General features: G+C 39.4%; 4 protein-coding genes across 9 annotated transcripts; 3 read left to right on the plus strand and 1 right to left on the minus strand.

The window, feature by feature from the left end:
• The first annotated feature begins 19 nt into the window (after positions 1 to 19).
• On the plus strand, positions 20 to 3,094 carry zfand1 (zinc finger, AN1-type domain 1). 2 transcript variants are annotated; one of them, XM_055037642.1, is made up of 8 exons: positions 20 to 131; positions 454 to 496; positions 837 to 876; positions 1,087 to 1,211; positions 1,318 to 1,409; positions 1,930 to 2,048; positions 2,315 to 2,470; positions 2,840 to 3,094. In XM_055037642.1, exons 1-8 carry the CDS (start codon positions 77 to 79, stop codon positions 3,014 to 3,016), a joined length of 807 nt encoding a protein of 268 aa, XP_054893617.1. In that variant the 5' UTR covers positions 20 to 76; the 3' UTR covers positions 3,017 to 3,094. The 2 variants fall into 2 exon arrangements, with proteins under 2 accessions (XP_054893617.1, XP_054893618.1); XM_055037643.1 differs by lacking the exon at positions 2,315 to 2,470.
• A 587-nt stretch (positions 3,095 to 3,681) lies between these two features.
• maf1b (MAF1 homolog, negative regulator of RNA polymerase III b) lies at positions 3,682 to 9,099 on the plus strand. The gene is made up of 8 exons (XM_055037514.1): positions 3,682 to 4,245; positions 4,475 to 4,563; positions 6,552 to 6,683; positions 6,770 to 6,932; positions 7,013 to 7,134; positions 7,215 to 7,334; positions 7,902 to 7,994; positions 8,098 to 9,099. Exons 2-8 carry the CDS (start codon positions 4,481 to 4,483, stop codon positions 8,120 to 8,122), a joined length of 738 nt encoding a protein of 245 aa, XP_054893489.1. The 5' UTR covers positions 3,682 to 4,245; positions 4,475 to 4,480; the 3' UTR covers positions 8,123 to 9,099.
• Positions 9,100 to 10,254: 1,155 nt separating this feature from the next.
• Positions 10,255 to 16,344, minus strand: LOC129364705 (ADP-ribosylation factor-like protein 5B). Of its 2 annotated transcripts, XM_055037516.1 has the most exons (6): positions 15,977 to 16,344; positions 13,847 to 13,907; positions 13,612 to 13,759; positions 12,790 to 12,873; positions 12,509 to 12,660; positions 10,255 to 11,506 (listed from the first exon to the last, which is right to left on the minus strand). In XM_055037516.1, the coding sequence occupies exons 1-6, from the start codon at positions 16,020 to 16,022 to the stop codon at positions 11,458 to 11,460; spliced, it is 540 nt and encodes a 179-aa protein (XP_054893491.1). In that variant the 5' UTR covers positions 16,023 to 16,344; the 3' UTR covers positions 10,255 to 11,457. The 2 variants fall into 2 exon arrangements, with proteins under 2 accessions (XP_054893491.1, XP_054893490.1); XM_055037515.1 differs by lacking the exons at positions 10,255 to 11,506; positions 12,509 to 12,660; positions 12,790 to 12,873 and having other exon boundaries at positions 12,887 to 13,759.
• A 545-nt stretch (positions 16,345 to 16,889) lies between these two features.
• nsun6 (NOP2/Sun RNA methyltransferase 6) lies at positions 16,890 to 23,482 on the plus strand. Of its 4 annotated transcripts, none has more exons than XM_055037838.1 (12): positions 16,890 to 16,930; positions 17,276 to 17,377; positions 18,731 to 18,886; positions 18,960 to 19,057; positions 19,198 to 19,304; positions 19,387 to 19,540; positions 20,214 to 20,295; positions 20,455 to 20,574; positions 20,912 to 21,056; positions 21,138 to 21,283; positions 22,597 to 22,722; positions 22,803 to 23,482. In XM_055037838.1, the coding sequence occupies exons 2-12, from the start codon at positions 17,303 to 17,305 to the stop codon at positions 22,980 to 22,982; spliced, it is 1,389 nt and encodes a 462-aa protein (XP_054893813.1). In that variant the 5' UTR covers positions 16,890 to 16,930; positions 17,276 to 17,302; the 3' UTR covers positions 22,983 to 23,482. The 4 variants fall into 4 exon arrangements, with proteins under 4 accessions (XP_054893813.1, XP_054893812.1, XP_054893814.1 ...); XM_055037837.1 differs by having other exon boundaries at positions 16,906 to 16,930; positions 17,264 to 17,377; XM_055037839.1 differs by having other exon boundaries at positions 16,906 to 16,930; positions 17,264 to 17,377; positions 18,963 to 19,057.
• Positions 23,483 to 23,892: the final 410 nt, after the last annotated feature.

The raw sequence follows: 23,892 nt of genomic DNA on the forward strand, positions 1-23,892 counted from the left end.
GTCAAAATCGAGTGGCTGGTTTTACTGCCATTTCCGAAGAGGCTTGTAGCTTTACCGCAGTCAATAGTGCTAGCTAATGGCTGAATTAGACATTGGTAAACACTGTCAGGTCGATTCCTGCAACCTGAAAGGTTGGTTGTGATTTCACCAGAACGGTTAGAAATAAAAAAAATATTGAATTATTGGTTGTTTTTTTTCTCTTAGCATACTTAGCCTGTTAGTTAGCAGTGGTCTTCACTAGCAGAAAAGCTAGCGGCTAATTAGCTTAGCAGCTGCTGGAAGAGACGCCACCTTAAAACTTAACAAAATGTTTGCATTTTTAATTAAATGATTAATTAAAATAAAATGTAATTTAATCGGTTTCTTTACTGCTCGTAGAGACCATTCCTTGCAATATGTGTAATGAGCTAAATCATCCAAATTTGGTTTGGTTTGTTTTCTACACTTTTACAGATTTTCTTCCATTTGTGTGCGACTCTTGCAGTGGTGTTTACTGGTAAGCTTTTCATTTCCCCGTCCATTTTACTTGTAGATTTATTACTTTAAATGTCAAACAAATGTCTGATCATCTTATATAAACTTGATGTGGGTTTTCTGGAGACTCAACCAGCTGGATTCAACCATTTTTGACAGTTGGAGTGTTATAGAAAGAGTTTTGAACAGTTGTAGTTTCTTATAATAAGCATCTAAGGGGCAAGTAGTTTCTGTAATTAGGAAGATATTTGTTCAGATTTTAGATGGAAATAAAGTCTTAAGTTGGAAATGGAAGAAAAAGACTTAACTGTGCAGTAAAGTTGGTGGTGTTTTTTTTTCTCTTTCACATCTGTCCTGCACAGTCTCGAGCACAGAAGCAGAGAAGCCCACTCATGTCCAGAGGCAAGTCATGATTTTATTTTTACAGTTTTTAGCTCTCCTGCAACCTTCGACCTGATAAGTGCTTCTTTGTTGAGCTTATAGTTCTTTCTTGCTGTCATAAGTGGTTTCCTTTGCTAAGATTAGGACTACTTTATGAGAGTTACCTATGCTGTAAATCTATTACAAGCAATGACTGTTTTCCTCATGATGTTCTTTTACTCTTTGCTTTAGGAAACTGTAACAAGGGAAACAAAGGCTGCTGGCAGCACGAGTTATCCCTGCTCGTTTGAAGACTGTAAGGGAAAAGAGTTGCTGCCAGTTTTATGTCCGCAGTGTGAAAAACACTTCTGTTTGACGTAGGTTTTTTTTTTTTTTTTTTTGTCAACTTCAAAAAGTGAGGGGAAGCGTTCCTTCTGTGTTCTATTTTTGCATCACTTACTGTTCTGTTTCATTTTTTTGCAGCCACCGTCATCAAGATGATCACAAGTGTGAGAAGTTGGAGGTCCAGAAGCCTCGAATGGCAGCCACAAAAGAGCTCGTGCAGAAGATTTTAGGTCAGAAAAACAGGCAAAGGCAGTGTTTATTTTCTTAATCTCTCCTTTGTATGGATTCAGATGGCAATTCTTTTCTTATCATACTCTACAAGAATTTATACCCTTCAATCTCTTTTGAATTTAGATTTTTATTGATGTCCTTGTCTGGTCTGTAAGCTTAGGTGAATTGTCAACAATTGTATTTATATTACTAATGCATTACACATATTTGATCTCTATATGTTTGGTAAATAAATAACTCAAGAAATAATTTATTTACTTACTAGGTGAATTTTAGTTGCACTAGATTGTATTAAGGAATGTCAGAGTAAAAAGTCCGGAGGTGCTGTAATGGCTTTTGAGGTTTGTGTGTTTTTTTTTTTTTTTTTTTTATAATCAATCATACTCATGAATGTGACAAAAATATAAAAAAAACAATTATAAGATATGAATACTTCTGCAGGACTGTAGATCCAGAAATGTAACCACTTGGTGGCTTTAATAACTGAGTTTTCTATCATTTCTGTGTCTTTCTGTTCAGAGTCAAAGGATGGATCCAAAAGCAAAGGGCGCAGAGGAGCAAAGAATGCTGCCACCGCTGCAAAGGTTGCCCTTATGAAACTGAAGCTGCATGCTGCAGGAGACAAGGGACTTCCACAGGTAAAATCAGCTTCACATCCCACCATAACTGTGACTTAATTTGTTTGATTTCAGTATTTTCGAAAACATATTTTCCTTTTTTATCCTCTTCCATTGTCTAAAGCATCCCTCCTTCCTTTACTTGACTATTTTTATGTTAATATAAATTTAAAAGAGTGAGTACTTCAAGTAAAATGTCGCAAAACCTGGAATTTTGATTTAGAAAAATTGCAAGAACACTGATATTACACTATGTAAGCCTTCTTCTCATTATGTATGCTTTCCAGACAGAAAGAACCTATTTTCAGGTTTATCTTCCAAAAGAATCCAGAGAGTGCAGCCGGCCCATGTTTTTCTCTTTAAAATGGAGTGTGGGTAAAGTGGTGGATTACGCAGCCTCTTTAGCCACCCTCAAGAACAACAACAATGTTCTGACAGCCAAGGTAAACAGAGAAAGACAAGAAATATATTTGGACACTTTAATGTTTACAATAAATGACTGAGTATCTGAAGCTACAGCGTCAAATAATGCTGGAATGTAAAATTGTGGGCATAATCGTAGACATGGAAATCATGATTATTTACCATAACATGTGTAGATCACTTTGAAAATATTGTCCATTGTAATGTTTTTGTGGTTGTGTAGAGCCAAAATAAAAATCTAGTGGAAATCACATTTATTTCACAGGACTATTGGAGTGACCTTGCAATTTTTTGATACATGTGACCCCTAACAACAAACTAAAGTTATTGGCCTGAGTTTGTTATTAGGGGTCATATGTATCAATGTCAACCCACGTCTCCATTTGCAGAAGCTGCGTCTCTGTCATCCTGAGACAGGCCAGGCTCTCCAGATGGATGACTCCCTGCTCTCTCTTCTGGCTCACCCAGAAGCTCCACTGCATAACGGGGGAAATGTGATCCTGGAATACGTGGACAACGAATGCACAGGACTAAAGGATGTTTCTGACTATATCGCACAAACCTGACTTAGGAGTATCATAGAGTATCACAAATGTATTATATGTGCGAATTATTATTTATGTGAATTAAAAAATGTTTTTCTATTTGTGGAATTTTTTTATATTGGTGATTTGTGAGAAAAGTTCATTTAAGATGCAGCAAGATTAGATCTATGTAGTAATAGCCTTAGATTGGATTTAAAGAAATACAATTTATCCCAATTAGAAACTTGCTAAATGTAGTACAAGGAGCTCATAAATATTTACTTGGGTGCAATGCTTCAATGCAATATGTATGTATGTAATTCAGACTTTTTGAGTAAGTACCTTCTACTTAAGCCAGTTTTCTGAAACTGGGTCAAGAATGACAACAGTAAACAGTCAGACAGAACAACAATAGAATAGTTAATATTAAAGCTGGAATAGTCTAGTCAAAGTCCAAACATAAACCCAGTTGATTTGAAACTTTATATTCATAGAAGCTCCGCTGAATCTGACGGAAGTGGGTAGTGTCAGGAACCACAAGATATTTCCTTTTTTGACATTAAACACTAAGCCACTGCCTCAGTTGTCTTAACCAATCGCATTTCACGCCACACATAGCGACAGGCAAAAGTAGCCAATCACAAAGGGGCATTAAAAGTGGGTGGGTCCTCAGCAAAACCTGTATATAAATGAAAAGGGGCTGGGTCAACACGTACAGTAGATCCCGTTGTTTTGGTGAGAACGGAGCGGTTGTTGAAGGTTATCGATAAATAGCAGAAACAGGATTCAGTTTTGATTTTTTTATCAATAGGCTCAGTAGCTTTTTTGCTGCTTTTCTGATCGAGTCGCCGAGAAAAGAGCGACTTGATCCCCCCGACACAGATCGTTTTGTAAAATCAGGTCGAAAGGGATGCCGCTGCAGATAGACTCCGACGGACGCCAACTGTCTCTGGATTTAATCTCGTCGCATTTAATCGGGAAGAGCAGCTTCTCTATAAACTTAAAGAGCCTCAGAACATCTCCCGCTCGACCGAGTGTTTCCGTAAGATACCAAAGCTCAAGTTCACGGTATTAGTTTCGCGTTGAGGCGAAGACCGAAGAATAAACATTCAAGCTAGCAGCTAGCGTTAGCTGGTAGAAAAAAAAAACAAAGCGCGGATCGTTAATCCTCGTGAACCGCTTTGACAAAAGAGGTCGAGTTACCAACGGTGCAGTCGACTGCTACGAGGTTGAACCTTTTTATCTCTGCCTGTGTGGAAGATAATTTGTTGGTAAGTGAATTAAAATTGATGTGTTGAACCAGGAAGACAGTGTGTGTGTGGGGGAGGGGCAGTGTTTTCTGTTAGAGGAAATAGTGTTTTGGTCTGTAATTTATCCAAGAGGGGCGCTGCTGCGCAGTTCTGTCTTCTCTTTCGAGTTTCTGTTTCTGTTCACTTTATCTGCACTATTTGCGAATAAAAGTGTACTTGTTCATTGACATAATGCATTTTTGTACTCCAGGCTGCCATGAAGCTGTTGGAAAACTCCAGCTTTGAAGCCCTCAGCTCCAGGCTGTGTGTGGAAACTGGGGAGTCCCGTATCCTCGGCAGGTAAGCCCCCTTCTGTTGTAATGCTTTTGCCCTTCAGTGTGGAAGTGGTGACTGAATATGAGTGATTATTTGTGTAAGAAGCAGTTTAAAGGGACATGTTATGTGATCAAACTTGTTGGGATTTTTATCATATTGCCAGAGAGCAAGACTTTCAGCAGATAACAGGAACGCTTAACAGAGTACAACTTACTTTCTGTTTTTTTTCCAATTGGACTTTAAATTTGTTATTGAAAATGCTAGATTTGGAACTGTTGGGAGTTTTTTTTGGAAAGACGAGTTATGTTGTGATCCTCCACTGTGCATTGGACACAAACATGGCCAGAGCCAAACTTTGCCTTAACCTTCAACCTTTTCCCAGTTTTTCCTCAAACATTTTCCATTCGACTCTGACTCTGTTTTCTGGATGCAGAGAGTAAAACCTCATGGTTGCACTTCTAACTTCTTAGCATAAAGCATTTGGAGGAAGCGGTGTGTATCGTACATTTCTCTTGCGCAGAAAAAAAAAGTTCTCCCTTTTTGACGTCATGGAACAGGACTGGCAGCACATACAGAGATCACTGACCCTGTGCTGAATTAGAGTAGTAGAGCTGCAGCAGCCGTTTACAGGTTACACAATTGAACTGAAGTGTTTTACGACTCTTCAGGCCTACTTTCAAAGCTTGCGTTGAAAGTTCACTGATGATGTTCTTGTTATTTGGTCTGCAGACTGTAAACCATATCAGTGTGCCTCAGGTTATGCAACCCTTTCCTCCCAGCTGGGCCTTGCAGATATAGCTAAAAGGAGTGTAATTACATAAACTCCAGTGGGCTGTGCAACTATGCAGTTTTGCTGTGTGGGCTGGTGAAACTGAGCAGTGTGGTGGCCGTGGCCTGGGTTGACACAGGTTATTTTGGAGACTGTTGTTAAGCTGGCATGAGTGTTAACATACTCGTTCCATGAGAGCTGAGTTCTGCTGGTGTTTCAGCCTGATTGGAGGAGTCTTTCAGCGTAGTGAAGAATGGATACAAGTTCAGACAAGCTGAAGTGATTTAAGTATTTGTTTATCTGTAAGGGATTTAGGTGGAAAGGTCTTCACAAGTTAGCAGGAAAAGTAGGTTGACGATCTCTTGCATCTGTAAATAAGTAGCTTTAACATTAATTGATGCACGAACCCCTTCATTACACATGCATGCTGCCTACTCCTATGTCTGAATGGCTGAGTTGTTGCTCACAGGATTCAAACAGAAGGTCAGCTGTGTTGTGTTGTGCTGGGAATACCAGTGCTGCTATTTCCACTCCGTGTTCCTTGGATGTTCCTATAATTAAAGCCGACAGAATCTGGGAGGACCTTCACACTCGCTCTATCCTTAGCTGTAGTACCTTGTGTAACCTCAGAGTGCACCAGAGGGAAATAAACAACTGCCGTCTGCTGCCCACTGATATCTGTCCCAGAGACATCTGACCCAGATATGTGAGCGCAGGAGACCTTTGACAGTGACTGGCGAGGCGTTTGTGTTTCTATGGCTTCCAGAGGATATCCAGAGCTTGATAAATAATCCACAGCATGCTTAATGAATTTGATGTGATTGTCGTTTATAACAGAACTGGAAGGAAAAAGTAAATGTGGCTTCCACAGGAACTCCCGGGTAACTGGTCAGAGTTGCAGAAAAGGTGGATTGTGCACAAAAGCAGGAAAAAAAGCAACCAGAGCTACAATAGAAGGGTTTACAATGAAGCATATTAATTTTAGAATGGCTTAGTCAAAGCCTAGACCTAAATCCATTTGAGGATCTATGGCAAAACTTAGATATTCTTCTATAATTGCAACCTAAATCATGTTTAGTTGGATGATAATGTTATGGCTTTCTACTTTGCCAAATGTTATGGTGCTATTATGTGTCAAATCATCGAATAAATAAAAACAAACATTACAATAACAATGTGTATTTCACATGTTTTCATTTGAAGTATTAATGATTTTTTTGTTTTTACTCCTGTTGTCCTGCAGGATTGAGAGTTACTCCTGCAAGATGGCAGGAGATGACAAACACATGTTCAAGCAGTTCTGCCAGGAGGGGGAGCCACATGTCCTGGAAGCCCTTTCTCCCCCTCAGTCCACCAGCGCCACCAGCCCCTCTCAGTAAGCACAGCAATCCAGTTCAGCAGAAATCAGAGAAAATAGCAGGGAGTATTTAAGGGATGCCGGCCATTGTGTTTGTTTGGTAGGCTGGGGAAGAGCAGCGAGGACGGTGAAAACCCTCTGAGCGACAAGGTCTGCAGGAAGACTCTGTTCTACCTCATCACCACGCTCAACGAGTCCTTCAGGCCGGACTACGACTTCAGCGCCGCCCGGGCCCACGAGTTCAGCCGAGAGCCCAGCCTCAACTGGGTGAGTTGCTTCTGCCGCCGTAGGAGGTGTGATTATGCTTAAAATATGATGGGATGTCGATAAGCTAGTTTTCTCCTCAGGTGGTGAACGCAGTGAACACCAGCTTGTTCTCATCAGTGGGAGAAGAGTTCAACTCTGTGGGACCCGAGCTGTGGAACGCCATCGACCAGGAGATCAACCTGCAGAGCTGTGACATCTACAGGTCAGCGTTGTGGTGGTTTACGACGCTTAACCGCATCATTCTGACAGAAGGAGTCACTTTTATTTCTCCCTGTTTCTCAGCTACAACCCAGATCTTGATTCTGATCCTTTTGGTGAAGAGGGGAGCCTCTGGTCCTTCAACTACTTCTTTTACAACAAAAAACTGAAGAGGATTGTGTTCTTCACATGTCGCTCCGTCAGGTCTGTGCCAGTAAGCATTACTTATTAAAGATGCCATCTACTAAAAGTTTAGTTGTTTTTTTTCTCCTTTTGAAGGGCACTCAAAAAAGATCAGAGTTTTCTTTCTGTGTATTTGTCATGTCAGAAAAAGCATGAGATTTGGCAGAATTAGGCAGAATTTTGAACAATGTGATGAGTGAATCAGAGATGAACATATTGGCCAATTTTCCTCTTATTGACTCAGATTAGTGTTTAGCAGGTTGAACAATAATTTTTTTTGCTGCATTAATTGCATACAAAGCCAAGAATTTCTATCATTTAACTGGAACAAAAATCGGACAGGTTTAAGCAACATTACACAGAGGATAAAATAGGATATTGTCTAAATTGACTGGATTAGTTTCCTTCTGCCTTGTTACCAGCACAAAGGACTAAAGCTTGTTTTGCTTGGGTTTAGGTTTTATCTTTATTTGTTCAGCAACAAATTGGCAAAAAAAAAACCAAAATCTTAAAAAAATTTAATACCTGAAGATAGACCTTCAGGTCAGATAAATCTTAAAGATTAAAAACCAATGTGATTATTTTCAGTGTTCTTAGTGGCTACGGCCGAGGTTGCCTCGACAACGAGCTGGACATGGAGCTGGAGGACGAAGAAGAGATGGACGGCTTCACCGAGGAAGGGTGAGATCAAGCACAGCTTAAGATGTTTTTTTGTTTGTTTGTTTGTTTTGTTCTTTCCCTCATTGTTTCTTTCCCAACTTACATTTTTGAATTTCTTCCTCAGGTTCCCCAGAGCTCTGTGTGTGTAGGTCCAAATCTGCAACCTCCAACGATCACCCGTACCGTTACTCCTGTTGTTCTTTGTCCTTTTTCGTCTAAAATCTATGGGAGTTTTGCTGCCTCATCCGAAGGCGTTTTGTTGTTTGGGACTGAAGCATGTCTGGTCACTTCCAGTCCAACGGCGAACTCTGTGGCCACAAAGTGGTGGACGTTTTAGTGAAGGCGCCCCACCGCAACAAGAAGTTCCTTTTATCACCCACAATGTATAATTTTTGACCTGGGGGCTCTTCTCTATGTGTTTTGTTTTTTCCCAAAGACTTTGGGAACTTGAGGGACGCTTGAGGAGAAGTGGATTTATGGCAGAGAAAGATGCAAAAGACTGCCAGAGAGTTTAGTTTGTTCCTAATAAAGAGGGTCCAGATTACACCAGCACTTGTGGCAACAAACATTTAAGTCCATCTCTGGACTGAGTTGATTGGAAGGCAGAGAGGACTGAATGGACAGCTGACTTTGTGTCTTCAATGTCTTTTTATGTGTGAAAGTGATGTTACTGTGAAATGTTTGACATCCTAAAAGCCCTTTTTATTACTGAAACTTTATCTTATGGTAGGTATTTACTGCAAGTTCTCATCTGTACCTGTTCTGACACTGAGGGGTTTGCATTTGGGCTGCAGCTTGGACAACATATCAGCTTTTATTAGACGTTCACTGATATACACTTGTATTATTTTGGATTGAGTTTATTTGACGCTCCATTCCTCAGTGTGTGTTCCTGCTGTTATTTTGTTTCTTTTTACATTTGCTCGTCGCCTCATTGCAGTGCTTCTTTAACAAGTGAATGTGTCGTAAATCCTTTAGAAAGTACAGGTTAGAAGTTTCAACAACTGCATGGCTACTTTTACGCTCATTAAAAGACAGGAGTGGTTCGGTGTCCTTTTAAGACTACTGTGCCTTGTTTTGACTGGCCAGTGGTACAGACCCTAATAAATCTGTGTTTCTATCTTAACAGCCTGAATTTCTTCTCTCTCAACAGAACTGGAACAATGGAAGGTTTGGCCTCTGGGTTTATCTAGGAATTAAGTCAAAACGTTAATTATACAGTAAAATATTTCTTTTGATTGCTATGGTTTACAGGTAATTGACATCTCCCAATTGTTTTTTGTACATTTGTTTTAACAGTATAAATTAAATATAATTTAAACTGTCTATGCAAGTGCTTAATATTAAACCATAAGAAGTCATAACATTATGAAGCAGACTCTGATATCTTGGCATGTTGATTGAAAGCTTAGTGGAAGAAAATAACTTTAATTGCATAATCTTGTAAGAATTTTTTTTATGAGAATCTCTAAAATGTAATAGTTTTTGAATGTAATTTTAAATAATATGCACGTCTGTGTTCCAAGTAGTGTATCAGTGTGTAAAATATAATTCACTGATATTTTGGGAAAATGTTCTCAATGTTGAGGTAATAATATATTCAGCCTGTTGGAATGTCACTGGAGTAAGTTCACATATGACAATGGTACACAGAACAATGAAAGTGTTAAGTATTGTCACATGAAAGATGTGGGTGAAACTGATCCAACCCAACAAACCTCATTGCACCACTGCACCACTCAGTTTTACCACAACAGCTGCTTGTAAAGATTAATGGTGAATCACTGGGAATCAGCCAGGTTGGATCATATTTTATAGATGCATGATTTGACATCTCATTAAGATACTCAGTTACATGGATGAAGTAGGTATTTATCACTCATCCTGGTGGATCTGAGCAAACTGTTTCATTCTTTGAAATTTGATTTTGGCATTTTCCAATGCCAAAATGGGTAGTTTTGAGAGGTTTTTCCCAGACATTCCTTAAAATATGCTTTTTGCTTCATCTCTTCCCTCCTTTTCCATCCTGTCCATATCTTTTCCCTACAATTCCGTGTCCTCCCTCATACTTGTTTCTAGTGCACTTCCATATGTAAAGTGTACCCACCTTGGAAATATCTGCCATTAAACTCCATACTTCAGTGTGATATTTGAAACTGATAATTAACAAAAATTGAGTCTTAAAAAGGAACATTTCCCATGAAAACTCAGGAACCCTCGATTATGTAAACTGCACCTACCTGGAATGCTAACTAATGTACCGACAGAGAACTTGCCCTTTTCAAAGGATGACAGAACACTTGTTCAAAAACAACCGTTTAATGAAAAAACAAATGCAGTACATGATGCAGACGAGATGTAACCACAGCATGTGACCCGTTTGCTTGCTTTGTGAGCTCCAGCTGGAAGCCTCACTGTCGCAAAGTTAACTGGTGCATGGTTCAACTTCCTGTTTATCTGGTCGCCTGACGACTCAGGCTCACTGTAAGCCATGCACCTCCAAATATGACCACGTCTGAACTTGTACAAGTTCTCAAAGTGGCACGTGCATAGATGTGATGGTAAAAGATTCATTTGACAAGCTGGAAGAGGAAAAGAACCAGGCAGACGAAAGAGGTTGAGTTAAGGCTGAACATCAAGTACCAGAGCTGAAACATCGAGTCAGTACCATCCTGCCTGCCGTTGACCATCGATGCAAGCAGTTCATGAGCGACAGTTTCCTGTAAACGCTTGGCACCTGTTTCATAGTGGCTTCTGCTGATCCCTTTGTTTAAATTGTACAAAAACAGTTCAAGAGAAAGATGGAGTAAAATAAGCCTATAAATCTAACCTCTTACTCACTAAAATGACTATAGAGCAAAACTAAAATTAAATAACTCAATGCATTGTTTATAAAATGCTGAGAAATACTGTTAAAACCAAGCTTCCACTTGATGTTTAAGTGATTTTCCATTTTCCAAATTTAGCATGTCAACATTGGCTGGATCATTTATGGCATAAAAGAAAAAAACAGGTTGGTTTAAAAACTCCAAATGAATGCGAGACATGATAACTGTAGCTTATGAACCTGAAACAAAATATAACAAACATCTGTGCTTAGAATGAGAACCGAATAAAAACATTATTGTGTCAAATTAATGGAACATCTTAGTGTGAATAGAATCATTGGAGCTGCTTTCATAATACTGTGTAACTCCTCCATTTGACCTGAAGAAAGCTGCACCATATTAAAGTTCCCTTAAAGTACTCAGCTTGATGAGATGTAACGCCACATGATATGTATGTAGTGTAAATTGTCCTTGATTGACAACCTTCTTCGCAGTCTTTGTTTTAGCTCTGACTCCACAAAATGACTTTGTGGTGGTCCATCGGCAGTGCTGCTTGTTGTTATGTCACAAAAAGGAAGCCAGTAAGGATAAAAATGGTGTGCCACCTCATTAGGGAGAGGTGCAGGTAGTCAGGCATTGATGGCAGGACAGGGGGGCTATCTGAGTCCAGCTCTAGAGGTCATCCATTCAAGGCCTTGACATAAACTGGAACAAAGAAGAGATGTAATGAGATTCAAGACCCAAAGCCCACAGTGAACTTTATTTTCAGACACCTTTAGCTGCTTAGAACAATACTAGGATCTTGACTTGACTCGCACATAAACGATCAAGTTCAAAGACACTGTTTAGTGAAAAGAGCGACACCTGGTGGCAAACAGCTCTTCTAGCAAGACAGATTCAATTTTGGGCAGTTAAGCTCAAAATTCAACCTAAATCTGCCAGAGGTCTGAGAAACGTGATCTTAACTTAATCACCAGGATTCTGAGTTGAATCTGTGGATGAGGTTTAAGTTTACAGTGATGGAAAGACATAAGAGTCACTCTTATACATTTTCACAATTCCAACGAAAATGTGAAAACTCTCTAACAAAGCAAAAAAAAAAAAAAAAAATTTAAATAAATATGCCTTTCACATCATTTTAGAAGACAACATTTTGGATGAATTAAAACTATAAATCTACTGCAAGAAAAAAATGTGGACTTGGTTGTACTTTTGAAAGTCACTCTACAGCTAAAATCTTCTTAACCTTGAACTTTATCTTTCAACATGAATGCAATGTATTTTGGGGATTTGTGTGATAGTACTAACACTGAATGAGGAAAAGATGTACTTTCAAAATGTTCTACAAACAAAAGCCTGTAAACCCGGTAAGATTAGTTTTAGAGAGTGTCGGAATATCAAATTTCAAGTTTCCCCACAGATTTTCAGGAATGGATGCTGGTCCATTTTCACACAGTACTTTCACTGCAGCTCTGGCTGGGTTGTCTTTCTACTGGGATATGACCCCAGACCCTTCTGGTCACAACAAAATTTTATTTAGTGGCATCATCCTAAAAAGGGGCTGAATGTATACTATGGTTGTGTGATTTTTATCAAACAAATAATAAAAAGAACATGCATTACTTTCCTTCTATTCTATTTTCTCAACAGAAGAAGAGATCGTAATCAATCATCTGGGATTGGTTTGTAAACAGTAGACAGTCTCACCCCTCTCCTGTCAGAGCGCAGCAGGACTGAATGTGCCAGGGATGGTCTTTGATGGAGCTCAGGGTGAGGTATTTGGAGATCTCCGCTGCCGACATGCAGTCCTTCATGTCCTGCTTGTTGGCGAATATTAACACAGCTGCCTTCCGCAAGTCCTGAGGAGACAATTCAGAGAACAATCCAGCTTAAATCACATATTCTGATCTGCAAGACCTTGACAATGGTGCAACTATGGCACAGAAATGACAAAGTGAAGCTTATCTCCTTCCTCAAGCGTCACCCACCTCATGAGCCAACATCCTGTAGAGCTCCTCTTTAGAGATGGCCAGTCTCTCCCTGTCGGTGCTGTCCACCACCAGAATAATGAACTGCAGAGGAAAAAAAAAAATCACACAGCAACTTTTTAAAGGAATTAAATGCAACACGATGGGTGGGCATATCCAATCATCCGGACCCCTAAGCCAACAACCTCTTCTGAATGAGAAATCAGAGCCTTCAATGACCGAAGACCAAAGAAATGTTTTTTATAGAAAAAGACACCACTAAAATTAAATCGACTTTAAAGCAAGTCATCAGCATCTACAATAATGCTGAAGAAACTTGAATAATACAAGTTACAAAAACATTTAACTATCCTTTGGGATCAAAGTATTTTTAATTGAATTCACAATAGCCATGAAAGAACATCTTCAACTAATCTTCAACTTTAGAATTTTGTCAGTGATAAGCAGAAAGATCAGAATATTTTTCATAAATTATGCACCAAGATCATCATTTATAAAAGCTTTTGTTAAATGACTCCCATCATGAGAGAAGTGCTGGTGGTGTTTCGTCATTGTTCCCAACGCATCTGCCTCTCCTGTTCGTTTTTTTGTCCCTTTATATCCTAAGTATTGCGGCAGCTGACCCCAACTTTGTCTCTCCGACAGACTCCTTTGTGATAAAGCTAACCCAGCTGACATCAGCGACCCCTGCTGGAGTCTGAGCTCTGAATGAATGCACCAGCTGCCACTCTGGAGAAGGAACATGGAAAATAAAAACCCAAGACAAAAGTGCAGGGAAAAAGTTTGGAACAATGCTGACCTAAACCGTATCGTGGTTCTCACCTCTGTGTTGGAGTAATAGGTGTTCCAGGAGGACCTCAGCGATTCCTGTCCACCTATGTCCCACATCAGGAAGTGCGTGTTCTTCACTACTATTTCCTCCACATTACTCCCAATGGTGGGGGATGTATGAACAACCTCATTCATCAGACTATACAATAAAAAAAAATTAAAGAATCTAAGCACAGTGGAAAAAATGTGTTTATGTTTTCAGGATGGTTTCAAAGATTGTACTTACAACTGGTAAAGGATGGTGGTTTTCCCCGCATTGTCCAGACCCACAATAATCACCTTGTGCTCTGAGACAAAAACAGTTAACCAGGATTTGTTTTATGATTTGAGGAAACACACAAACTGCACTATTTACTGTAAGAGCACTACGTGGCAGAGAAGAGGGAAAAAAAAAAAAAATGAACGTGATGTTTTCAGTCAACACAAAGTACCCCCGACACCCACAGCAGTACATTTTAAAAAAAACAATCACTCTGAACTTCCTGTCTCAGTTTTCCCTCACATCACTTCTTACCATTCATAAGAACTACAGGGAGGATTTAGAATGAATAAACACAGTAATTGAGCCAACATTAACATTTCTGTCCCTCTGAGTCGCAGCGGAAAGGAAGTTCTGCTGGTCAGGATGAACTATGCTCGCTTTTGCAGGATATACATTGTGTATTGCTTCCTTCATGGCCTGCTACCATGTGTTGATGACAAGCAATGCCAACAGATAAAATTTGTGCATTAACACGAAATCTCTCACCTGATGTTTTATAAAGCAAAGAAATGACAGGAACAGATTTTATTCTCATCTTTGACTATTTTCCAGTCTCTGATTGAAGTATTCTCCTGATCGCTCATATTTTCCTATGTTAGAACCACAAACTTGGACTTTATAGGGGTTTTATGTGAGAAAACACAAATTAGTGAAAAAAAAAAAAAAATATATATATATATATATATATAATCTATATATATATCCAATTTGTGTTTCTATAGGAAATATATAGGAGAATATTCAATCAAGACTGGAAAAATAGTCAAGATGAAATAAAATCTGTTCTGTCATTTCTTTTGGTATTTTTTAAAAGCGTTCAAGTTCATTTCAAAACTCCATTTTTAGATGGAGTGGGGCACTGTAGAAGGGTGAACCCCTTCCAAAGTCTCATTTTTTCCCTTGTCTCTTGAAGTTTCCCCCCTCAATGTCGTCCTGTATTTAGCTTTATCCGTCTCCTGATTAAGTGGGACACCACAGCATGATGCTGCCACCACTGTGTGGATGTTGTGTTCTGATTGTGCAAAACTAAAGTTCAGCTTTGAGCCAAAGCACCTTCTTTACATGCTTCTTTTATTTTGTTCTATTTTAAAATGATGCAGTTTTAACAAGCTGATCTTAACTGGGTAAGTCGTTGAGGAACTTAGCAGGTGACCAAAGTCAGATTAACACACATGCTGCTTTTAGATTGCCAACTATTGCATTGTAACAGTGGTACTTGACAGGTGGGACACCTTTAGTTTCCACATCATTACTGTTTGTGTTTTTTGCATGCTGTAAATATTTCCTAGTAGGACTGAATATCTTGATAAGTGAAGGAAGAGTGTACCAGATCACCTGCAGTGGGCAGGTAGGGGCAAATGTTGTATTATGTTATCTTCCAGACAAGTGACAGACAGTTTCAGGTCACTCTAGTAGTATCACATAAAAACAAGACTCAAGTTATCTTCAATTAAACATTGTTCTTTATTATGAAGCCACAGTCCTTCTTAAGAAAACAAATTTAGATTTAGGGCTTGGCCATACCACAATAAACTATGTAATAACGTGTGAGTAAAGTTCTTGTAGTTTCTATCTTTTATGTCAACTTATTCGGGACAGGAAAAGCGTTCAAGTTCATTTCAAAACGTCAATAAAACCCTGTACTGTCCATTTTTAGATGAAGTGGAGCACTGTAGAAAATTTGATCAAGCTCATCAAACTCTTAGAAAGCCCATGATAAGTTATGCAATGGTTTGTGTCCTGGTTAGTGAAAACTAAAGCTGATTGACAAACTGGATAAACTGAGGCAGGCTCTCTTACTTAATGTAATTATGTCGTTCACTACGTGATAAACAGATTACGCGCCGCAGTGATGGCTCGGATAGACACACTGAGAGTTTTAGTTGTTGTTTTGTCACTCAACCCGAACAAAGAAGAGGACAACTCAGAGCCGAAGAGATGCGTGGCGAGATAATTCACCCCTTCATCTGTTGTTGCGGCTCTTGCTGCTCACTTCAAGCTAACGGGCTTCCATTATCTCCGGCAGACTTGGGCTCGCAGTGAACCGTAACAGTGTGATTACTATTTTTTTTAATCTCCACACACGACACCTACCTTGGTTACAGAAGTAGCTCCACAGTTTCGCAAAAATCAGGCCCATCGTTCTGGTCGGTTTCGGGGTGGTCGGCTAACAGCAGCCCTTTAGCTTCTCTCCGCTCCTGCTTGTCCACACCGTGCGGCGGCGGTCCGAGCCTGGCTGCGGTAGCGAAGACTAACTGCACATTTTCTCTACAACAAAGCGCCTTCCCAAAAACGAAGACTCCATGCGCGTCCGTTTCTTTCAAATATACTCAACGAGAGGATGAATAACGTAATGTAATAAATAGTTACTGAAAAAAGGCTAGACACAACAAGTCGGACAAACGGCTGTTAAACGGAACGATACGTACACACAGCTGGGTAGGACTTCTGCCAGTTAGCAACCCGACTATTCATTTATCACTGTGTTACGTAATGACGTAACACTTACGTTTGGTTCCCCTCCCCCCCCCCCCCTTCGTACTATGTTTGGTTTTTAAAGTCAAAAACACATTTAAAACATATAGAAGCAACTTTGCATATAAATATTGAAATTTAAATTAAATTGGTATTTTTTTATTTCGAATAAATCTGAGTCCAAAATCTATTTTCTTTTTAATTAAAATATGAAAACATACCTTCTAAATATTAAACCACATTATTATTATTATTATTATTATTATTATTATTATTATTATTATTATTATTATTATTATTATTATTATTACGAGATATTTTCATCTCATGTCGCCGAAGCTCAGAAGAATCTTACCTGGACATATTCTACCCTTTAATGAAAAATGGCATAGATGAAACATGTGTAAGTACATCCAGGAATGCGTTGAAACTACAACAGGCTTTAAAACTTTTGTAATAATACAACAGAATGGCGCATGGAGGGGAGAGGAGGGGGAGATGTTTTTCGTCATGTGACTTTCTCAGTGACGTATGCGGAAGTAATAGTCAAAACAACGAGATCTGAACCATGCCGTAAGTATGGAATTACAATTTTCGGTAAAGTTTTTCTGCTTAAAATTAGTATTCATGCTAATTTTATGAATGTTCACAAAAAGCGAACTTGCTAAACAGGTCAGAGGTGTCGGTTTTATTATATCATTACCTCAGAGCCAATTTATTTGTACAAAAATCTACATTTTTGAACGTGTTCAAAACATTGAACACGTTTTTTGAATTATGTATTGGGAGTCATTCAAAATAGGAGTCATTTATCAAAGTCAAATGTCTAATAGATTGCCAGTAAAGTCTCCAGTCAGTGATATTTATCAGTATTTCAGATGTGTCCCACAGCATTTTTGAACACAGTTTCGTTAACAGAACCACGTCCTGATCACCACAAGAGAAATGTCAGTCTTTCCAAAAATCTCCCTGAAGCCAGAAGTGACAGAATATCTTAGACATGTCTTCTTAAACAAAGAGGTAAGAATTTTTTTGCAAACAGATTATAATCTTGAGTTGTGAGCTTGAGCATTCTGTGTCACAGGTGTGATTTTTTTCTTATTTATACATAAGATACTGCTTGCAACAACACAACACAACTGCCTCTTATGTAAGAGATAACTGACGATTCTTTTGCATATCTGTCTAATACGCAAAATTGTTTCGTCAAATTGTTTAAATTCAGTTATATTGAACTTTTATTTTTGTTTCTTCAGATTTAGTTTCTTGTGCGCTTTAGACCATTTCCCTGTCGAAAGCATGCGCAGGGCCCGGGCAGTTGTGCGCATGCGCGGGGCCGGGTCGGTTGTGCGCATGCGCGGGGCCGGATCAGTTGTGCGCATGCGCGGGGTCAAATCGGTTGTGCGCATGCGCGGGACCGGGGTGGTTGTGCGCATGCGCGGGGCCCGGGAGGTTGTGCGCATGCGTAGGACCGGATCGCTTGCGCGGGGCCCAGGAGGTTTTAGAAAGCGGATGTGGGATTGCACAACTTCCGGTAGCTATAGCGTTAGCATTAAAAGGCTCGGAAAATGGCTCAGTCTCAGCGGAGTTGTTTTTGTTCAGTCCCTGGTTGTTCATGTGGGGCAAGAAAACAGCCTAATCTGTCATATCATGCGTTCCCTACGGAGCCGGACCAACGAAGGCAGTGGATCTGGCGATCCGAAGAGATGAAGGTCCGGACTTTTGCATAATGACGGGGAGCACTTTCGTATGTAGCCGCCACTTCACACCGGAGGATTTTGTTAGCGGATCCACCACCAGCCGCCTTAAATTTTTTATAAAATGTGGAGTATTCACTATCAAGACAAATACTACATTTCTTAGATTTGTTTTTAGATTATTATCAGTAATTTAGAAACTGTGGAGTACTCACTTTTAACCCAGAAAAGAAATGAGATTAGTCACTCTTTAGTTAATTTCATCAGAATTTGTAGATTACTCACTATTTAGATGCACAGACCAGAAGCCCAGAGGACACTTTTGAATAAACATTGCAAATTGCAATTATCTGAAATGAAAACCTGCTGAAATCTGAGAGTTTTATTATTTCTACATTTCAAACATCAGTTGGGTATTGTACAAGGATCAATGAGCATTTCTGCCTCTTGAACTGCAGATTGTTGACCATTGCGCTACAAGGTTGACATTTAGTCACAATAAAATTTTCCTGCAGAACTTTGATTCTAAACACATCAAATCTGGTTTTAGAATTGTTATAGCTCAACCCCTTTGAAAATGTACTGGACTATGCTAAAAACTCTGAAACCTTGCAAACCCATTGAACTACCTATTTTGTAAATTAAGTGTTTCTCATGTTAGCTGTAAATTGTTCAGGTGTTAGCTGCTGTGGGTCCCCAGGAGGCAGAAAGTCGTTTCCAGAAGCTGCTCAGATGTTTGTCTCACCCACCTTCTTCCACATGTGTGCGGGTCAGCACTCACCTGGCTCCTCTGGAGGATATCAGGCTCAGTCTGGAGAAAGAGCTCAAGAAGGTGAGCAAGTGAATTTATTTGTATTAAGTTTTCACTGGAGTCACAGATGAGACATTTATTTTTATTTCTAAAGCAGCAGAAATGCGGCTTGTCAGCAGAAGAACCGTCTGTCCAGATCGCTCCACACCCACAAATCACAGATGTGCTGCTACTTCCTGTTGACGGCCCGAGGTATGCGAGGAATGCCGGGACATAATTCTGAATGTCTCTGCAGTTCGCACTCAACATGAACCCAGAACCTCAGCTTGGAAATCAAATGAATAACAATAAAAATATATGTAAGAAATGCATGTGTTCCTCTGAAACTTCAGGGCGGTGGAGCGGTTGAGCTCTGAGTTGGTGGTGGGCGCTCAGTGTGGCAGCGCCGTACTCAGAGGAGCTCATGTCTTCGCCCCAGGGATCGTCGCCAGCCCCAAGTGTAGCACAGCTGTATTTAATATCACTTCAACTGTCTTCCTTATGTCCTCCAGCAGCTCTTCATGTTGTGTTTTTGTCTTCAGACATGAAGGCGGGAGATTTGGTGTCGGTCTTCTCCGATTTAGAAGGAAAGTGCACTCGTGGAGCGACAAGCTTCCAGGGAAACAAGGTGTTTGTGGGGAATGGAGTTGTTGAGATGGATCGCTCGGCCATCTTCGCCACTGAAAAACCAGCCAGGTGGTTTAATGTTTTCTTTTTTCAACCAGTAGAAAGCCAAGAAAGTTTCAGGATGATGTGAATGATATAAAACTCTGTTGGGTTGAGATTTTATATAAAATTCTATATCTAGAATTTTATATGAGAGCTCTGCCTGAAATGTCTTCATAATTGGGTAGTGGTTCTGTACGAATTAAACACACTATCTTTTTTTCAGATTTCTATCTGTAAAAATATCAAATATCCTTCCACTTTACAATTACATACTCATTTATTTTCATGAAGCTTTTCATATTTATCTGGTAATTCTTAGTACACCTATATTTCTCCTTTAGCTATTAAAACAATTTATCTTTTAACAGAAATCAAATAATAAACTTAAGTGTAGTCATTCTTTAGATGTAAATAAACAATTGGCAATTTTTGCTGTCTGGTCTTTAGCTGTTTTCACTATATGTAACTCAGACAGTTTTTTAACAGAAAACTGAGTTTATTTTAATTTTGCTAGACATTCCGACTTGCAACACATTTTAAAGCCGTAAAACAACCATTATAACTATTTAAGGAGAAAATGTAATTTTTGCTATATCCAAGGACATAAATACTAGATACAACACACTTAATCAGAAAGCAGAAGTGTTTATATCTATACACCAGTGCCCATAAGGATCTGTATAATGACGTATGTTTCCAGAGGTGTGGGGGTTCGGATGGTGGATCCACTTTACAAGAGTCCCTCCTTCGACGGTGTTCTGCCCAGCATGGTGTTCCTGCAGGTATTTCTGTCAAAGCCCATAAAAGCGAGGATGATAAATTGGTCATCTGATAAACTCAGGCAGAGTCCAGACTTTATTTAATAAAGCCTATTAACTTTCTTGCCACCAGTTGAACCTGCTCTGCGTAATCTGCTAACATTGCCTTTTTTTTTTTTGCAGAACCTTCCCTCTGTGGTGGTGGGGCATGTGCTCGCGCCCCAACCTGGAGAACGAATCTTGGATATGTGTGCTGCCCCTGGAGGGAAGACGTGCCACATTGCTGCCCTCATGGGGGATAAGGTACTGTGGTAGACTTTGATGTGGACTTTTTAAGTAAAAAATGTTGCTCCTCAACAAGTTTTCTGTTGCTTATATGCCAATGAATGAAGAGTGGGCACCCCCTGCTTGTTGCTGATATTTAGAGGGCTTTGTGTGGGGTTTCACAGTTTTTCACTTGTTTGTTCATTCGTTTTTTTTGTTTTTTTTTTTTTTACTTTTATGACAGTTTCAATACACAATTTTTGAAATATGTTTCTTCTAGTGACGCTCCTGTTTTCTATAAATAATTAAAAGCATTTTCAATTAATTAGAGTATATACTTATTAGAATTGAAGTCCTCCTTGATTGTCCCACACAGGGAGAAGTTGTGGCGTTGGACAGAATCCTAAACAAGATTGACCGCATTCGTCAGAACGCACAAATGCTGAGTTTGCAGAGCATCAAAGCTTTCTGCTTCAACAGCACTCAGGCTGTTAGTGACGAGCCAGCACAGGAAGCTGAAGGTAAAGCATGACATCTTTAAGCCTTTTGTGTGTTTCTGATTGAGTTCAATAACAAACAGTGCACTTTTCCAATCACTCCAGGACCTCCTTTCCCTCCAGAGAGTTTCGACCGGGTTCTGCTGGACGCTCCCTGCAGCAGCCTGGGTCAGCGGCCCAACATGGCCAGCACCTGGAGTCTGAAGGAAATCTGCTCCTACCCGCCACTGCAGCGCAAGTTGTTTCGGACTGTAGGCCTTACACAGATACAATACTTCTGTCACTTACTTATTTTTACCTGTAGAGGACAGCATTGGACACTAATCACATTTAAGTGAAACAAAGCTTCTGAAGCGTACCATATATGTGTCCTTTAGGCTGAAAGAAGCAAACTCTAAATCAAATATTTTTTTTAAGTCTGTTCTCAAGTTTTATTGAGATATTAGTTCTATAGTATTAGCAATTAGATTTGGGCTACTTTTTGGAATTACATTTGGTGGCTAGATAGAAAATAGCTTCTCAGGAACCATTTTTCTGTTGACACATGGGAAAATGTCCACTGTCTATAAGGTTAAGATGACTTCTCTGAAGATATATTCATCCAATTCAAAGATATATTTGCAAATGAGAAGGAAACCATTTATAAGATTTTAAGACTTGATTACCTTTAAGTCTTATGAAGCAAAATTTTCAAAGACATTTTAGTTTTTAGAATCTAAAGCAAGCACTTATGCTTATATAAGCCACATATTAATGATGTTCAAACATTTATTTTTGTGATTAAAACTTTTGTTTCCTTTTGATTCTTGTTAATTTGTGAAATTTCCCAACTTCTGACTGCAGGGAAAACTGAAAATAGAGTTAAGGATTAAAATTACTTCAAATATTGGAATACTTTTTCTGATTTCTTAAATTTAGCCAGCTATAAAAAAGTATTTTTAGATAAACATTTAATATTTTCAATGCTCCCAACAAGCCAGAGGTAATTGCAAAAATAATTCAAACATGTGGAATTTTATCACAATCTGTTAGATTACAACAGGAATATTTGGTGGGGATTTTTGTTATGGCACAAAATAAAGTAATGCATAATTGTGAAGACACAAAACTTTACATCCAAATAAAATGTGGTTTACTTTAGAATGCCTCTTAACCTGTAACTGTCTAATGTAATCTCATTATAAATACAGCAGTTGTCTAAAGTTGTCAGTGGTTTCTTAGAGGACATTAATGAATAAACAGTGAAGACTGAAAGAATTGTGAGAAGAAAGCTCTTGATGAAAGACAGCCATAAAAAGTTTTTTGCTGTACAAAAAATCTTCATACATAAAACTTCACATAAATATTGGGAAGTAAGTGCGCTGCTCACATGAGATTATCATTCAACTTTTTTGACAACATATAAATATTATATGTGATCGAAAAACATCAGCATCTATAAAAACTAGAAAAAATTGCATCATTGCAACATTTAATCTCTCTATTTTGAATTGCATAAGCACCTCTAACACTTACGACATGATCTCTTTATGTTTAAAGAGTTAATAAGTCTTTCTTGCTGCAGGCGGTGCGGTTGTTGAAGAAAGGTGGAGTTTTGGTCTACAGCACATGTACCGTGACTCTATCAGAGAATGAGGAGCAGGTAGCCTGGGCCCTCAACGCCTTTCCCTGCCTCTCTCTGCAACCACAGGTACCGTACTGTCACTGCATGGAAAGATTCAAAACTCAAAGATATGAGGAGATGCCACTGAAACTTCTCGTCTCTCCCAGGAACCTCACATTGGTTCAGAAGGCATGCTGGGAGCCGGACTGTCACCTGAGCAACTACGCCTTCTCCAGAGATTCAGTCCTGAGCTGAGCTGGGACCAGACAGACACGACAGCGCCCCTCACCTGCAGGGCAGACACAGATACCATCGGCTTCTTTATTGCCAAGTTCCTAAAAACCTGACCGGAGGATATGCTTTCTTGCACCCAGATGGGGGAAACTGTATTGCTTACACTGACACACTGTGTTTACTTTGATGAGCCGTATAAAACGGGCAAACTTACTCTAGTTCACAGCATCTGCCTCTTAACAGCTGCTCTTTAACACTGCAGGCCATATAGGGATAAGCTTTACAAACACAGAGCCGGAGAGGGAGGGAAACTGAAGGAGCACCAGCAAATGCAGCAGTAGCAGCGCTACGGTCGCCATAACAACAGTGACGACACAGCTGCCATGGTGACGGTGGATTCAGGAAGTAGCTTACAGAAGGAGGTCATAAGAGGTATTAACAATTCATTGGTGGTGCAGACAACCGGGATGTGTAATTAGTCTGTCTGATGCTCAAGTCTTCACTTTTTGTCACATATGCTCACTTTGTTTCCATAGGACAAAAATAATGCATCAAAATAATGATATAACATATTTTTCTGGATCATTCTGATGCTAATACACACAAAAAAGTCCATGTCGTACTGTTTTTCTGCATAGCTTTGTACAAGCGTTTAGAGCAAGATAATTAGGTTATCAGCTCTAATTGAGTCTACAGTCAGCTGCTTCTCAGACATGTCACTCGTAGCTTGCAAACTGTCGTTTTAAAATCAGTTTGGTGTCGGTGGTGCTCCTTAAGCCTCCATACCAGGACTGTGTTTTTTTGTGACAAGAAGTGTTTCTAGACAGCCAAAATTGCCTCTCTTGAACAGGCAGGACAAGTGTATGAGTTTGCTCTCTGCCAGCTGACTGGCTCCTAGACTGAGGTGTTGGAACATCTTTTGAAAAACATATTATACCTTCAAATGTATATTTTGTCAAGTTTTTTATGCCCATCTCAATTTAAAGCCTAAACAATCAAATGCAGTCAAGATCTTCAAACAGT

This window comes from Poeciliopsis prolifica, unplaced genomic scaffold (assembly GCF_027474105.1).
Source record: "Poeciliopsis prolifica strain line A6 unplaced genomic scaffold, Auburn_PproV2 SCAFFOLD012, whole genome shotgun sequence".
In the NCBI taxonomy this organism is placed as follows: domain Eukaryota; kingdom Metazoa; phylum Chordata; class Actinopteri; order Cyprinodontiformes; family Poeciliidae; genus Poeciliopsis; species Poeciliopsis prolifica.

What these genes read in the sequence shown, in the direction of transcription:
- zfand1 (XM_055037642.1), top strand. Translation starts at nt 77, where the DNA reads ATGGCTGAATTAGACATTGGTAAACACTGTCAGGTCGATTCCTGCAAC. An exon ending in GAAAAACACTTCTGTTTGAC is followed by an intron (nt 1,212 to 1,317) that starts GTAGGTTTTTTT and finishes ATTTTTTTGCAG; the next exon opens with CCACCGTCATCAAGATGATC. An exon ending in GCTCGTGCAGAAGATTTTAG is followed by an intron (nt 1,410 to 1,929) that starts GTCAGAAAAACA and finishes CTTTCTGTTCAG; the next exon opens with AGTCAAAGGATGGATCCAAA.
- maf1b (XM_055037514.1), top strand. Translation starts at nt 4,481, where the DNA reads ATGAAGCTGTTGGAAAACTCCAGCTTTGAAGCCCTCAGCTCCAGGCTG. An exon ending in TTCACATGTCGCTCCGTCAG is followed by an intron (nt 7,335 to 7,901) that starts GTCTGTGCCAGT and finishes GATTATTTTCAG; the next exon opens with TGTTCTTAGTGGCTACGGCC. An exon ending in GACGGCTTCACCGAGGAAGG is followed by an intron (nt 7,995 to 8,097) that starts GTGAGATCAAGC and finishes TTTCTTCCTCAG; the next exon opens with GTTCCCCAGAGCTCTGTGTG.
- LOC129364705 (XM_055037515.1), bottom strand. Translation starts at nt 16,022, where the DNA reads ATGGGCCTGATTTTTGCGAAACTGTGGAGCTACTTCTGTAACCAAG. An exon ending in GAGCTACTTCTGTAACCAAG is followed by an intron (nt 13,908 to 15,976) that starts GTAGGTGTCGTG and finishes TTTTTGTCTCAG; the next exon opens with AGCACAAGGTGATTATTGTG. An exon ending in ACCACCATCCTTTACCAGTT is followed by an intron (nt 13,760 to 13,846) that starts GTAAGTACAATC and finishes TTTATTGTATAG; the next exon opens with TCTGATGAATGAGGTTGTTC.
- nsun6 (XM_055037838.1), top strand. Translation starts at nt 17,303, where the DNA reads ATGTCAGTCTTTCCAAAAATCTCCCTGAAGCCAGAAGTGACAGAATAT. An exon ending in GCCAGCACAGGAAGCTGAAG is followed by an intron (nt 21,057 to 21,137) that starts GTAAAGCATGAC and finishes CAATCACTCCAG; the next exon opens with GACCTCCTTTCCCTCCAGAG. An exon ending in AGCGCAAGTTGTTTCGGACT is followed by an intron (nt 21,284 to 22,596) that starts GTAGGCCTTACA and finishes TTCTTGCTGCAG; the next exon opens with GCGGTGCGGTTGTTGAAGAA.